Here is a 14,653-nt window from a genome sequence, read left to right as displayed (position 1 = left end):
CGAAAAACGTAACACTTCAATTTCTTTCAAAAACTGAAATTTATTCTAAATTTGACACTTTTATGACACTAATCCACCATCTTATGATGGAATATTGTGGTACGGTCCCATCTAACGGTCTAACAATGAAAAGAAAAGACGATTATAAACAAATTGAACAAATTAAGCAAGAGATGCACATTTCAAGGAAATTTGGAGTAAGCTCATAAAGGTAATGCACTCTGTTTTAATGTTACACACTTCACAGACCTCTGAGACTATCTCGGGGACCTCTGTTTGCATCTTCAAAAGCGTGTATTGCTACCTCTTACAGCAATGACGGCATTCAACCTTTCAGGCAGGCTCCTGATTAATGCGGTAATGTTCTGTTGAGGAATCATCTCCCATTCTTCCAGGAGGGCGTTCCGTAGGTCTGTAGGATCTCTGGATAGCGCTGACGGACTCTTCTCCCCAGCTGGTCCCACACATGCTCAGTGGGATTCAAATCAGGGCTTCGAGCGGGCCAAACCATAGCATGAATCTCTGTTTCATCCAAGAACTGTTGCACAATTCTCGCAACATGTGGGCGTGCATTGTTATGCATTAGTGTAAAACCATCAGTAATAAACGGAGCGAAAGGCACAACATGCTCCAGAAGGATTTCCTCCACATACCGATGTGCGGTAAGGCTCCCATGCTGCACGAAGACTAAATCTGTCCTTGCAGCTGTATTGATTCCTGCCCACACCATCACAGAACCACCGTGAAAAGGCGTCTTGGATGAGAATGTGCAAGGAGAATACCTTTCCCCTGGCCTTCTCCAGACCCTCTCTCTTCCGTCAGGTGATCTTAGGCTAAATCGCGACTCGTCGGTGAATAACACTCGATCCCATTCTTGTACTGTCCAGCCAAGATGTTCCCTTGTGAAACGCAGTCGAGCTGTGCGATGCTCTCTGGTGAGTTCCGGTCCTGTAGCAGGTCTTCTGGACTGAAGATTGGCTTCTTCTAGTCTTCTTCGAACGGTTCTCTCACTAACATTGACCCCTCGAACTTGGTGGAGTCGATTTCGTGCTTCAATAGCGGTGGTGCGACAGTTGCGGAGAACTTGAAGTTGTAAGAAGCGGTCATCTTTCTCTGATGTTGCTCTTGTTGGGCTTAATCCTGGTCTCCTTGCAAAGCCTCCAGTTTCCCTGTACCTTCGTACGGTTCTGGAAATTGTAGAAGGTGTAGTACTCAAAACTTTTGCAACGTAATGCATGCTGCGACCATCTTCCACCAAAGCAACAGCTTTCGCTGCTTGCTCAGGGCTTAACGGCATGTTTACTCCAGAAAGCTGTTTCAGAGAATCACAGAAAGATCCTACAAACACGTGTGATTGAAAGGGGAACAATTAAAGGTACAACAATAAGCGCTACAAGAGCGGGAAAACATTATTGGCTCACATCCAGAGATGTGTTTTCCAGGTTGCGCAGGTAAAAAACACGATTGAGGCTAGTGCAATAAACAATCAACACTTCATTGTTTACTCGCAAAGCAATGCCAATAGCATACCCCGTCTAAAAACAATGGTTGAAGTGCTTCACTTCGATTAAATAGATAATTACACATCATTTATTGGGTGTTGCGTTTTTCGTGCCGCTCAGTGTAATTATCTCTGTATACCGACCAAGTGGCTGTGCAGTTAGAGTTGGGCAGCTGTGAGCTTGCATTTGGGAGATGGTTTTAACCCTATTGTTGGCAGCCGTGAAGTTGTTTTTCCATGCTTTCCAATTTTCACATCAGGCAAATGCTGGGGCTGTACCTCAATTAAGGTCATGGCCGCTTCCTTTCTACTCCTAGCCCTCTCCTATGCCATCATCGCCATAAGACCTACCTGTGTTGGTGTGATGTAAAGCAAATTGTAAAAAAAATATATATATGTATATATGCATAAATATATCCATAACTGTTTTATTCACTTGATTTAGACCCTCACTGTATTCAGCGTTGCAGCAAGCTGGAATTGAATAAGAGTAGAAAGGGTTAAACTGAATTGCAAATCAAAGTTTACCTCTGCACCTTGAGGCATGCGAGTGTCATATTATACCTTGTGTTAAGTCCAGATTTGCGTTGTTGTTATTCAGGATCCAAGCAACAGCAATAGGACAAGCCCTCATCGAAGGTGGTTTCCTCGAGTGCATTACAGATCATGTCTTCACGGATGCGTACGCTCTGTATCGGCCACAAGCACTGCTTTCTCCACAGCAGAGCAGTGAAGAGAGTAGTCTCAGCTCCCAGGATCCACTGTGGGTGAAACAGCTGCCACAGCAAGATTCTGTGGGAACAGGTATGGCAGTCCTTATTTTATTCCTCTTGTTAATTGCATTTATGAAACTAAGTAATAAGTCTATAACTCTTTGAAGCATAATATGCATATTTGTTATGAAAATGTCCAGGACATGTTTTTCTTCTATAGGCACGTAACAGAATATCATGTCCGACTCGTTGGCTGAAAGGTCAGCGTACTGGCTTTTGGTTCAGAGGGTCCCGGGTTCGATTCCCGGCCGGGTGGGGGGATTTTAACCTTAATTGGTTAATTCCAATGGCTCGGGGGCTGGGTGTGTGTGGCGTATTCAACATTAGAAATCATCCTAGGTAGGGACCTCATCTTCATCTTCACAGACATGCAGGTCGCCTAATAGGCCATCTACTAGAAAAAGACGTGCACCAGGCCTCTCCGGAGGCCATACGCCTTTATATTATATTAGAATATCATAATCATGATTTTGAATTTTTAGTGTTTTGGTGTGGGTGGTATAAGTTGGTATGTGTCATTTTCAACCAATATATGCTAAAGATTAGAAATATGTTCCGTTTTACTACAGTATTATTTTCCCTGTTCTAATCCTTAGTGAACACTAATGCAATAATGTATGTGATTGAATTGTATTCATTTATGGCAAAAAGGATAACAAAGAACAAAATCCACCAAGAAAATGAATTAAACATACACAAAAAAATTCATACATATAGTGCAATGCTTCTCTAATTATGAGCAACACTATCTTAACATTTGCGAAAATCTTGGCCACATGTTTAATTTTTACTGAAGTTTTACTACGGAATATTACATTCAGAGCACATCCACTTGCTTGTTCTTTGTGCGGCATTTGGCACAATGCCGTGCTGTTGAGTGCTCTGGTTACTGAGTTGAACTCTGCAGTTGTACATACTACAAAACAGTTAGCTTATATTTCTTTACCTGGACTTCATTTCTAGGTGATTGTTTTGTGCAAAAATTTACTGAAATAACATCCATCACAAGGGACTACAAAAAAGTGAGTTTATAATCTCCACAGTCCATATTTGCATGGTACAAGCATGGTAGATAAAACCATGCACTTTTCCCAAGTGAGATGCATGAACATTCTCAAGTTAGTTCTAAAGTGAGCTCTGATATCTGGTGAATTGTTCAGCAGAAACAAACAGCATAAAGGTAGGTTTCTAGAACCATAATTGGATAAATGAAATGGTGTATGGCTTTTAGTGCCGGGAGTGTCCGAGGACAAGTTCGGCTCGCCAGATGCAGATCTTTTGATTTGACACCCATAGGTGACCTGTGCATCGTGATGAGGATGAAATGATGATGAAGACGACACATACACCCAGCCCCTGTGCCAGCGAAATTAACCAATTAAGGTTAAAATTCCCGACGCTGCTGGGAATTGAACCCGGGACCCCTGTGACCAAAGGCCAGCACGCTAACCATTTAGCCATGGAGCCGGACAATTGGATAAATAACAGCATTTGATGCACTGAGGTTCACTTCCCTGAAGTAAGAACACTATTAGGCAGCCAATAAGAAGAACGGAGAATAACGTGCACTCTTTCCTCAAAGGTAAGACCTAGCAGAAAAGCGTAAAGTTGTGGTAATAGAAATTTGCCATCATGCAGCATCCTCAGAATGAATTAAAAAGATGGTACGTATTTCATACCTCCATGCTTCAAAGATATGATCGCCTGCACAAAGGCATGTTGTTTTGCCCCTTTGGATTACAATCGCACCTAAACAGAGGTAAAATTGTTACATCTTTGGATAACTTATGCAAGAATAAGATGACAGTTGACTTATCCCTACTCATCTTATCAAAGTCGGCTTCACTTTCTATATTAAAAGGATATAAAGATCCATTCGTAAGTGGGACATGACTAGTGTTGTGACTTAGCTGCTGGCTTTCCACCTGGATGTAAATTGGATATTAGAATATTCACCATGAAATTCATATAGCATCATTTTCTTTACCAGGGGTACTGTCTATTTTAAGACTGTCTCCTGAATGTTAAAATGTTGTTTTCTCGTGACAGAAAAACTATATCATGACCTTAGCTGTTACCTTGTCAGATTGTAGGTTTCCCGACCAGTTTAGGAATAATGCTTAGGTCTAGATGAACCAACTACGTATGAAGAAAACAATCTTGTTCCCTAGTGGTAATCTTTTACTGTTGACTATGTACAATATGTACAATGATTAATAAATGCTGTGATGTAACCAGTTAGGACAAACTCTGGATGTCTACCTAGGCTATACTCAAGCCTCTCTTTCTGCTTCTAAGTCCTCAGCTAGACTTATTACTGATGCATAAATAATCTATCTTTCCTCCTTTACAAGATATTATCATTCCATATTGACGGTTTTCACTTTACGAAGGAAAGTATTTATTCAGTCCTCCTATTCAATACATGTATCCATCTTTTGATGGAGTAATTCTAATCAAACATGTTTTGGCTAATTTTGAGCCATCTTCAGTGAAAAAATGGTAAAAAACTACATGAATTAATGTTAAAAGAGTGTCATTAAAACACGATGGGAAAGAATATATAAAAACAAGTGAAGCATCAAGAAGCTAAAACAATAAGAGATTGTAGCAAGGTTGAGAACCTCTTAGTCTGAAAGTACAGTATGTCACACTAAAATGAGGATGAAATCACAAATTAAAACTTGAAACTGTCTATCTTCTGTGAGTCTTAAGCTCATGTGGTCTAGAGGGCAACAGAAGTTAAGATATAGTGTGAGAGAAAGCAGATGTCAGGTACAGCGTTGTGTGACTTTATAGTGGAAACCGTCAATAAAGTCCAAGTCTGTAATGGAAAGAAGCTAAATGAATGTATGTGAAAAGCTTGGGGTAATAGATAAAAGATAAACGAAAAGAAAACTTGACTACATGTATTCAATAGGAGGACTCAGTACTTTCCTTTGTTAAGTGAAAATCCCCTTAATCTGGCAGAGATTCAAAAACGATGATGGACAATCATCTACAATTGACCAAGCACCACCAACCAAGTCTAACTAATGAAGAAGGCATCTGGGAGATAGTGGGTTCGAATCCCACTGTCAGCAGCTCTGAAAATGGTTTTCCGTGGTTTCCCATTTTAGCACCAGGCAAATGCTGGGGCTGTACCTTAAAGCCACAGCCGCTTCCTTCCCATTCCTCGGCCTTTCCTGTCCCATCGTCGCCGTAAGACCTATCTGTGTTGGTGCGACGTGAAGCAAAATAGCAACAACAACAATTCATGAAGAAGAGCGAGGAAGAGCCCTTAACAGCTCCTTCAACCTGCTTATAAGGCCTCGGTGTGCCACAACCAAGAAAACCTGAAAATCTCCTTTTCCGTTGACTTCAGCTTTCCTAGCGCACCTCTTACAATAGTGGTGACTCTGCGTCTTCCCTCTTTGTTGGCGGAAATCTGGGACCTTGCACTTGTTTATGCTTTTGTATCCTTTCCTCGTCTGGTTGCACCATGTCATATTTTGCAATCTTACACCACAGAATACAGAAATATACATTTGTTATCCTTCTCTAATTCAGCTTTCTTATATTAATCTTTGTCTGAATGTCTTACCATAATTTAATAGCATTTACCACATTTTTAAATACCATTATCAACTCATGGACACTTTTTCTCCTTCGTTCACTGGGCTGAGTAGCTCAGACGGTTGAGGTGCTGGCTTTCTGACCCCCAACTTGGCAGGTTCGATCCTGGCTCAGTCCGCTGGTATTTGAAGGTGCTCAAATACGTCAGCCTCGTGTCGGTAGATTTACTGGCACGCAAAAGAACTCCTGCGGGACAATTCCGGCACCTCAGCGTCTCCAAAAACCATAAAAGTAGTTAGTGGGACGTAAAGCCAATAACATTATTATCTCCTATGTTCCCAAGGTCATAGGTTCGATCCTTGGAGAGGGTAGCTATCCCAAGTTCAAATCTCAGACACATGACAGTTTGACCACTGTTGGAGCTGTGTTCAGACAGCGGACTGTTCTTCAGACTGGTTTGTTGCAAGTAAACAACCGGGCAGTGCACTATAACCTCTGCTATTCATCTCTGTGATAGATGAAATCTTGAAGAGAGTGAAATAACATGATGCTAACAAAAAGTTTGAGGCATTTGCCTTTGCAGATGATATGAGAAAGCTCAGAAGTATTGCACCCAAAATTAAACAGCTGGATTTCCCAGTTCAGGGAGTTTGGCCTAAAAATTAGTCATACAAAAACCATGAACAGATTTTAACTTCTATTTGGTTCAACTTAACAACGGAGTATTGAAAGATGGATCCTTCCTTCCTTTTAATATTGTATATTTCTCTATTCAATATGGAACAATCATGAAATTTTTAACTTTAAATACAAAAACCAGTTATTATTACAGTCAGCAGGCAAGATTACACACAACCATTGAAGTGAATGTGGTGAAACTGGAAGAAGTTAACCATTCTCAGTACCTTGGTAGTGTTGTAACAAGAAATAGTCCTTTGCAGGATTCAAAATTGTGCTCAATTTTATCACCAAATTAGGGACAACCAAATTCCTATGAGAGTCAAAAGAACACTTCATTAGGCTATTTTCTTACCAGTAACAGCCTAGAACCATTATGCTCCCCACGAACCTACTACGCTGGCATAGCAGGGGGGAGGTGACACTCCCACGTGGCGCGTCCCAGGTGGCAGATAGGGGGGTCCTAACCGGCTTGCTGGTGGACTTGAGCGAAATAAAATATGAGGCATGTTTTCTAAGTGAGTACCGTTTTGAAATAAATGAAAAACAGAGAATTATTTTTAACAATTTTATTTTTATATGAAAGCCTGTACATTACTCTACTTTTCAACATAATTCCCACCAATATTGAGGCACTTGTCATATCGTACAATGAGCTTTTGCATACCATCCTCATAGAAGTTGGCCGCCTGATTTGTCAGCCACTGCAACACAGCCATCTTGACACCATCATCGTCGTCGTGGCGTTTGCCGGCCATATGTTTCTTCAAATGCAGGAACAAGTGGTAATCACTGGACGCAAGATCGGGACTCTATGGAGGGTGATCAAGTTGTTCCCAGCGAAATGATGTGATGAGGTCTTGGGTTCGATGAGCCGCATGTGGGCGTGCATCGTCATGAAGCAAAACGACGCCCTTACTGAGCATGCCACGCCTTTTGTTTTGAATTGAGCAGCGCAATTTGTTTAAGGTCTCACAATCTGTTGCTGAATTGATTGTCTCACCACGGGGCAAAAAGTCCACCAGCAACACCCCCTTTCTGTCCCAAAACATGGTACACATGATTTTCCGGGCTGACATTGTTTGCTTAAATTTCACTTTCTTGGGTGAAGTTGAATGTCGCCATTCCATAAACTGCTGTTTTGATTCAGGTGTAACATAGGCCATCCAGGTTTCATCCCCCATTACAATTTGACTCAAAAAATCATCACCTTCCTCGTGGTAACGCTCCAGGAAAGTTAAGGCACTGCCCAAACATTTGCTTTTGTGCTCCTCTGTCAACATTTCGGTACTCATCGTGAGCACACCTTTCGGTAATTTAATCGTTCACTCACAATTTCATAAAGAACACCGAGAAACTTGAGGAAACACGTCGGATAATGACGTAATCGTAAAGCGTCTCTTTTCTCTCACTGCTCAGTCAACTGCCTGCACCAAATCTTCACTAATGACTGACAGTCGCCCACTTCGTTCTTCATCATGCACATCTTTGCGGCCACTTTTAAATGCTCGAACCCATTTCTTAACCATTCCATCGCTCATAATGTTTGGTCCATGAAGTGCACTCAGAAAACGAATAACAGACCGGACTTCACAGTCGGTGGGACGTGCGATCAGTGAGGCCATTTCAAATGCTTGTCAATAGATGCAGGTACACAGCGCGCATGCATGGAATGCCGACCGCAGCGCTGCATCGGCGGAATATCAAAACGGTACTTACTTAAAAAACATGCCTCGTCTCTCTCACGGACCAAACACACAACCCCTTGTGGGTGTGGGATGCAGACGAAGAATAAACCCATGGTATCCCCTGCCTGTCGTAAGAGGTGACTAGAAGGGGCGACCAAGGGATGATCGAATTAGAAACTAGGAGACTACTTGTAATTAGTACCATCACGCAGGGAATACCATGAGTTGCTTTTACTTGCACGTAGTACCACTATGTTAGGTACACAATAGGTTTGTGATTAGTAGAGACAGTGTGTGAATCCAGGTGGGTTTTGCAGTACCTGTGATTAGTACCACTATATGAGTGACACTATGGGTCTGCCTTGCCTATGATTAGTGCCCATTATGTGAGGAACACCATGGGATAGTAAGAGTCCCTGTGATTAGTACACCTATGTGAGGAACACCATAGGTTTGTGTTGCCTGTAAACGGCGCCGCAATGTGAGAAACACCATAGGTCTGTGTTACATGTTGGCATTACATTACCTGTGAGTAGTATCATAATGTGTGGAATACCGTGAGTCTGTGCTACTTTTGAGTAGTACCACAACATGACAAATACCATGGTTCTACTTTCCTAGCAATAAGTGCCATTATGAGGGGCTGATGATCTGCAATTTTGGACCCCTGTTGACTACAAGCATCATTGATTCAGTATTGTGCTTTAGAAGCGGTCCCTTGGTCAGTAATACTATTGTTTAACGCTAGTTTCTGGGAATGTGAGGCATTATGGGTTGGATCCACTGATTGTTTTAAATTCATATCCATCCATTCATTCTTCATCACATTTTGAATTCTTGTCAGTAGAAGATTTTGGACTTTTAAATTGTCATTACATTTAATCTCATTTTTGTACCATTAGGGGCCAATGACCTAGTTGTTAGGCCCCTTTAAACAACAATCATCATCATCATTATGCTCCAGAAAATTGTAATAGATGACCCAGAATGTGAACATCCATCAAGAAATCCAAATGAAACAACTTTTTAAAAATTCTTGCTAATTCATGGTTAAAGTAGTTTGAACATGTAAAGAGAATGGTCCAAAACAAAGTACTGTAGGAAGAGAATGACTTGAGAAAGACCTGGAAGGCAAGCGACCTAGAAGCTGACCCAGAAAAGGATGGATTACTCAAACGAGGGCTTTGAAGAAAGAGGAGTGGAATAGTGCATATATACCCTGTATCAACATAAATGTAGAGTGCTCTTATACCACACCTGGGCAACTGGAGACAATCATCATCATTATCTCCTAAAAAGGGGCTCCTTAACATACCAACTTGGAGCACCCTGTTGTGCCACCACCTGCTGGGCAACAGAGTAATTCAGTATATGCTGTTGATTTCTAATTGGAGGTATTAAATTTATTCCATTCATTTTGTGGCATCCCATTACAGTTTTGGCTGTTTGTTGCACTGTTAATAGGTGTAGTCTAATTTTGGGCACATCTGGAGATGATACTTGTCCATTGTAGGATTCTACTCTTTGCATATTGTGCAGAACATCTACAGAAAAATTCAATTAGATGAAACTGTGCCATAAGATGGTCATAACCAGTACTTTAAGACAATAATTTGCTTTTGCTTCTTTCTTTGAATCATTTTTGTTGATTTCCCAAGTGGTTCTTACATTTTATTTCATATTATGACACAATTGATTTTTTAAAACCCATTAGCGCCCACTGATACCATATGGTATCAGGAGACAGTAGAAGTTTAACTGAGCTGGTACTGGCTTGAGTCGCAAGAGGGGTTTAGTTGGAGCTTTATATGTTCTTTGGCTTGAAGTGACGCATGCGCCTGAAGAAGCTTCCGACACTTATGAGTGGTTTGTTGGCGGGAGCGCTTGCATGAATTCAGGTGTGATTCTCTGGAGTGAAAATCATGAACGTTCGATATGTGTAAGTATAATATTGCCCTTATTATCTATTATTCCTTTCTAATCAGTATATTAGAACATTGACGATGAATCAAAGAAACCTTCTGTAACATTTGAATTTCAACAATGTTATTTGTGACAACACAGCAATGCCTCTAAGTGCGTGATACCATATGGTATCACTGGGCGTTTATGATATCAAGCCGTTGATACAGTAATTTTTAAAATATTATATCGTACATTCGAAGGTTACTTATGTGCTAAATGTAGTTGATTACATATTTATCTTTCATTATTCCAGGGGTGGACTGACCTTATCAGAAGTGGATATATTGGAAGCAGACGATGAGTTAGGACATCAGACTGAGGATATTTTCATTGAACCACCGGATGGTAATGTTGACACAGATGAAGATTCAGCCAATGAAGATGAGGGAGGAATGGTTCATAACCTAACTGGATGTCAGCTGCGTGCTGCAGCTGAAACATGCTTAGCAAACAATGAACGTATTGGAGGAGATTATGAACCCCTCGAAATTTCCTCTAGTACTTTCTCACCATCCATGCAGCCTACGGAGAAAAATCAACAACAGCAGCAACAACAACAACAACCTGAAAAACAACCTCCTGAGTGGATTCTAGAAAGATTAGCCAATCCAGCTATTTATGAATGGAATGACAGTGACTTAGAATGTGTTGATGTTCCCTACCCTCCTCCTGACTACAAGGGCACATCACAACTTGATTTCCGTAGAGAAGTTGTTCAAGTTGTTCAAGTGTATCTAAAACGCTACTGTGTCCCACAAAAGATTCCTGGGAGAATAAGTGTTGCCCGAAATACAATGCCAGCTTTGAGATTTGGTGGACTCAATCACTTTGTTGCAAACTGCAATAGGAGATGATGTGCCAATGAAGGGTGCAAGTCATTCGGCAGAACAATGTGTCTGAAGTGTAATGTAGGCTTTTGCGTAATATGTTTTGCTACATACCATACTCAGTGAGCTGTGTCAACAGGTTGGAACAATATTAACAATTTATTGTACCCTGTACAATGATAGCAGTGTAACCGCCCAGTGATACCATATGGTATCAGCTAATATCTCGTAAAATAAATTCTTGTTTGAAAATATTGTGTTATTTTCCCAATTCGTGTACCCTAACCATCACAAATTAATGAAAATATCATTAAAGTAGGAACATTTTTTTTCTGGGCGCTAATGGGTTAAGAGTACGGAAAATGGCACTTTACCACACTGTAACTACCTTCTGCACTCTTTATTAGAAATCGTCTCTGATTGGTTGAGTTCTGTTTCACAGTAATGTAAACACAGATAATAAGAGAGATTGTGAAACAGCAAACACCACTTGAATTGTTTCTCTGCCTGATTGCAGCACTGTGGTCCCGTACCTTTTTACACCAAAAATATCTTCTCAGCATTCCCAGCTATTGTCTAGATTAATCCATTTCCAACAGATACTGTAAATACCATACATATCGCAGTATTCCATACTACATTCGCCAATCCAGGACTGGAGGACCACGTTTTTTACTCGGTGGATTTTTGACTGCTTCAAATAATGTGAAATAAGGTCAAATGGGTCTACCTATTCAATACATAAATATCCATGTATACAGCTGTCATTTGTGGTGTGTGAACCAAGTATTAGCAAGGACTAAATTATGATCGGTGCAGAATTCAACCAGCAGACTTCCTCTTTCACTCCTTTGTTCTGAATCCAATTCTCCTACTACATTACCTTTCCTTCTTTGGCCTATCACTGCATTCCAGTTTCCCATTACAATTATATTCTCGTTAATCTATATAAATAAAATCGTAACGACCGTGTGTCTGTACATTGACTATTTTGGTGAAATTTTCATTCAGTTATCAGTTTCAGGTGTAATAATGACCATCTGCATATTTTTTAGCTTTGGTGTCTGTTTATCTGTTTGAGTTCTTATAACTTAAAAACTACTGGATATATTTCTCTCAAGCTTCATATTTAGAATCCACCTGTTCTTGGGTAGGTTTAAGGGCCAATATTGTTTCTAAATCCCTGAACTGACTGGGGGTTTATACGAAACCGAAACTGTGAATTTGCACTCCCACAAAATATACACAACCAAATTTAAAAATGGAAATCTACCTGCTTTAATGGAAATCAGTTTCTAAAACTTTTTCTCGTGTATCATTTCGATATGAGAATTAATAAGAGAGATATCATTAATAGAATGCTTTTCAGTCTAACTTCCAGCAGATTTTAAGTTTTATTGTTGACTTGTCTGTTTATCCATTTGTTGATTTCTATAACTGGGAAACTATTCTATACATTTCTACCAAACTTTATATCTGTCCTTGGGTAGGTATTAGGGTTAATATTATTTCTAAATTCCAGATTGGTTTGGGGGTTTATAGGAAGTCGAAACAGTGATTTAACCCTTCCACAAAATATACATGACTAACCTTAATGGAAAACTACCAGCCTTGATGGAAATCAGTTTCTAAAAGTTTTTCTTGTGTGCACCTTTTTGATAGGAGGATAACAAGGGAGTAATTATTAATGGACTGTTTTACAGGTGCTCATGTCATTTCAGTTTGGACTACATGGTTTAACTGAAGAGCCACTTTCCTCTTTTAGATAGAACAGATAATAAGAGAGATTATCGTCAACAATTGGTTTTCATGAGTCTTCAGCCACAGCGCCACTCCCGGTTTCAGATGAACAACAATATGTAACCAAGAAATAGGGAGAATTATGCACATCTTTGGACCAGAAACTGTATCATTATATAAATTCTGTGATCTACCCCCATTCTGTCTCCACTTTGTTCAGCTTTATCGTACTTCACGTTACTGCCACCTTCACAGAAGAATCAGTTTAACATGCTGTATTAAACGTTTGAATACAGGCATGTAACTTCGCATAAATTCATTAAGAAATCTTGAAATCGATTACCAATTCCCGTACAAAGAACGTGTACATATGCTAGTGACGAATATATAACTGTGTTTTGTAAAAATTGGTTACATTCTCATTAAGACATTAATTTATGGTACTGGTTTCAACCATACTTGGGTCATCTTCAGCCAATACATACTCAAAATTGGCACATTTAAAAACATTGTAACACCCAAAATAGCTAAATTTGTTTTTTTAATTAGTCTGTTGTGAAAAATATATCTTGAAGATGGACACCCTGTCCATTAGTCGCAATATTATTGTAGGCCTACAGAAGCAGCTCTGTGAGCGGGGTAAGTCTTATATAATACACATCTGTTTATTTCCTCTTCTAAACAACAGGGCGGTTCATTCTCTTTTTTCTTTTCTTTTCCTGGCATCTATTCTGGATACACATATTTGATCCATATTGACAGCTTTAAACATCTACTGGGCCGCTGTTTCCACAGTACTGATTCATAGATGTCCCCCTCAGCCAGTTTTCAAGGTTGCCATATATTGTCACTACATGTTGCAGTATAAATCAGTCAATGGGAGGTACAAACGGACTCATATTTTAGAAGGAAGAGTTTGGAAAGGGGACTCTGTGTTATGGTAGACAAGAACACTAAATCAAAAAAAGATTTTATTGAAAATGAGCTGGCTCAACTTTTTTCTGAACCGCTCACCGGAAAAAGAAGCTATGATAAATTTTGCGTACCCCTTGAGATGATTCCTTTGTGCTCCTGGTGGTACGCGTACCACACTTTCAATACCACTGGTGTAGAGCACAGAGGGTCTTATTACTGAGTTGTAATGTTTAAGATTCTTGGAAAAATATTTGGATGTGTAAATGTTCTTGCAGAACTGGTAGACCTTCAACTTGGCACATCTGCTGTCTTTTGCCTGTGTTTCATTCTTATTGGCTGATATCCTCTCCTAAGTACTTGTCTGAATTTAAAATTTGAATTTAAATTAGAATTTATTGATGACTAGCTGATGTACCCGTGCTTCGCTACGGAATTCTAAATTTTATACAGAATTCTAGGTTAGGTAGTGTAAACGTTGTGAGCAAGATTGTATTAAGTTGCATAGCTCTTACAGTTCCCCTAGAGGCACGACTGGCAAGTCACCAACGTCTTTTCTCGTATGAAGACTGGGTTAGGGAATTTTCATTGTAATGGTAGGCCAGCTTGCCTTCCGTCAGTCACAATCAGCTTGGGGAGTTTTCATTATAATGGCAGACACTCACTTTCCGCCTGACTTTATATATTCTCAGAAAGACTCTCTTAGTGGTTTTCCCAACTGAAATGAACATGGGTCATTACAATGACGTCAGTAGGAATGGCGCGATTAAAAGCAATGCCTTCATATGAAATACTCAATCAAATGAAAAACTTTTTCTCACTTTTAACGAACAGTACTATGCTGCCGAACTAACAGTCCAAAGCTACAGAGCTGGAATGACCAAGACGCAGACATCCGTGAACAATCTTCGTCCTTTTTTCGGCGGGGGAGGGGGGTTTCAAATAGTGAATAGTCCCAGGGCAAAAACTATGCCCGTTTACTTATCTGTTTCCTGGGAGTAACCGATGAGTCGG

The 14,653-nt window shown here is 40.1% G+C and overlaps 2 protein-coding genes across 2 annotated transcripts in view; both read left to right on the top strand.

Moving 5' to 3' along the window:
- fab1 (fab1 kinase) overlaps positions 1-14,653 on the top strand; it is a 296,509-nt gene that overhangs the window by 57,828 nt on the left and 224,028 nt on the right. Inside the window, exon 8 of the mRNA XM_067159454.2 lies at positions 2,103-2,305. Within this exon, the coding sequence (XP_067015555.2) occupies positions 2,103-2,305 (203 nt within the window). The remainder of the gene's footprint in view (positions 1-2,102; positions 2,306-14,653) is intronic.
- Positions 10,022-11,210, top strand: LOC137496958 (uncharacterized). The gene is made up of 2 exons (XM_068225148.1): positions 10,022-10,134; positions 10,414-11,210. The coding sequence occupies exons 1-2, from the start codon at positions 10,118-10,120 to the stop codon at positions 11,012-11,014; spliced, it is 618 nt and encodes a 205-aa protein (XP_068081249.1). The 5' UTR covers positions 10,022-10,117; the 3' UTR covers positions 11,015-11,210.

Source organism: Anabrus simplex, chromosome 1 (genome assembly GCF_040414725.1).
Source record: "Anabrus simplex isolate iqAnaSimp1 chromosome 1, ASM4041472v1, whole genome shotgun sequence".
NCBI lineage: Eukaryota > Metazoa > Arthropoda > Insecta > Orthoptera > Tettigoniidae > Anabrus > Anabrus simplex.
Note: the sequence above shows the minus strand (reverse complement) of the source record. Positions and strands in the feature narration are given on the sequence as shown.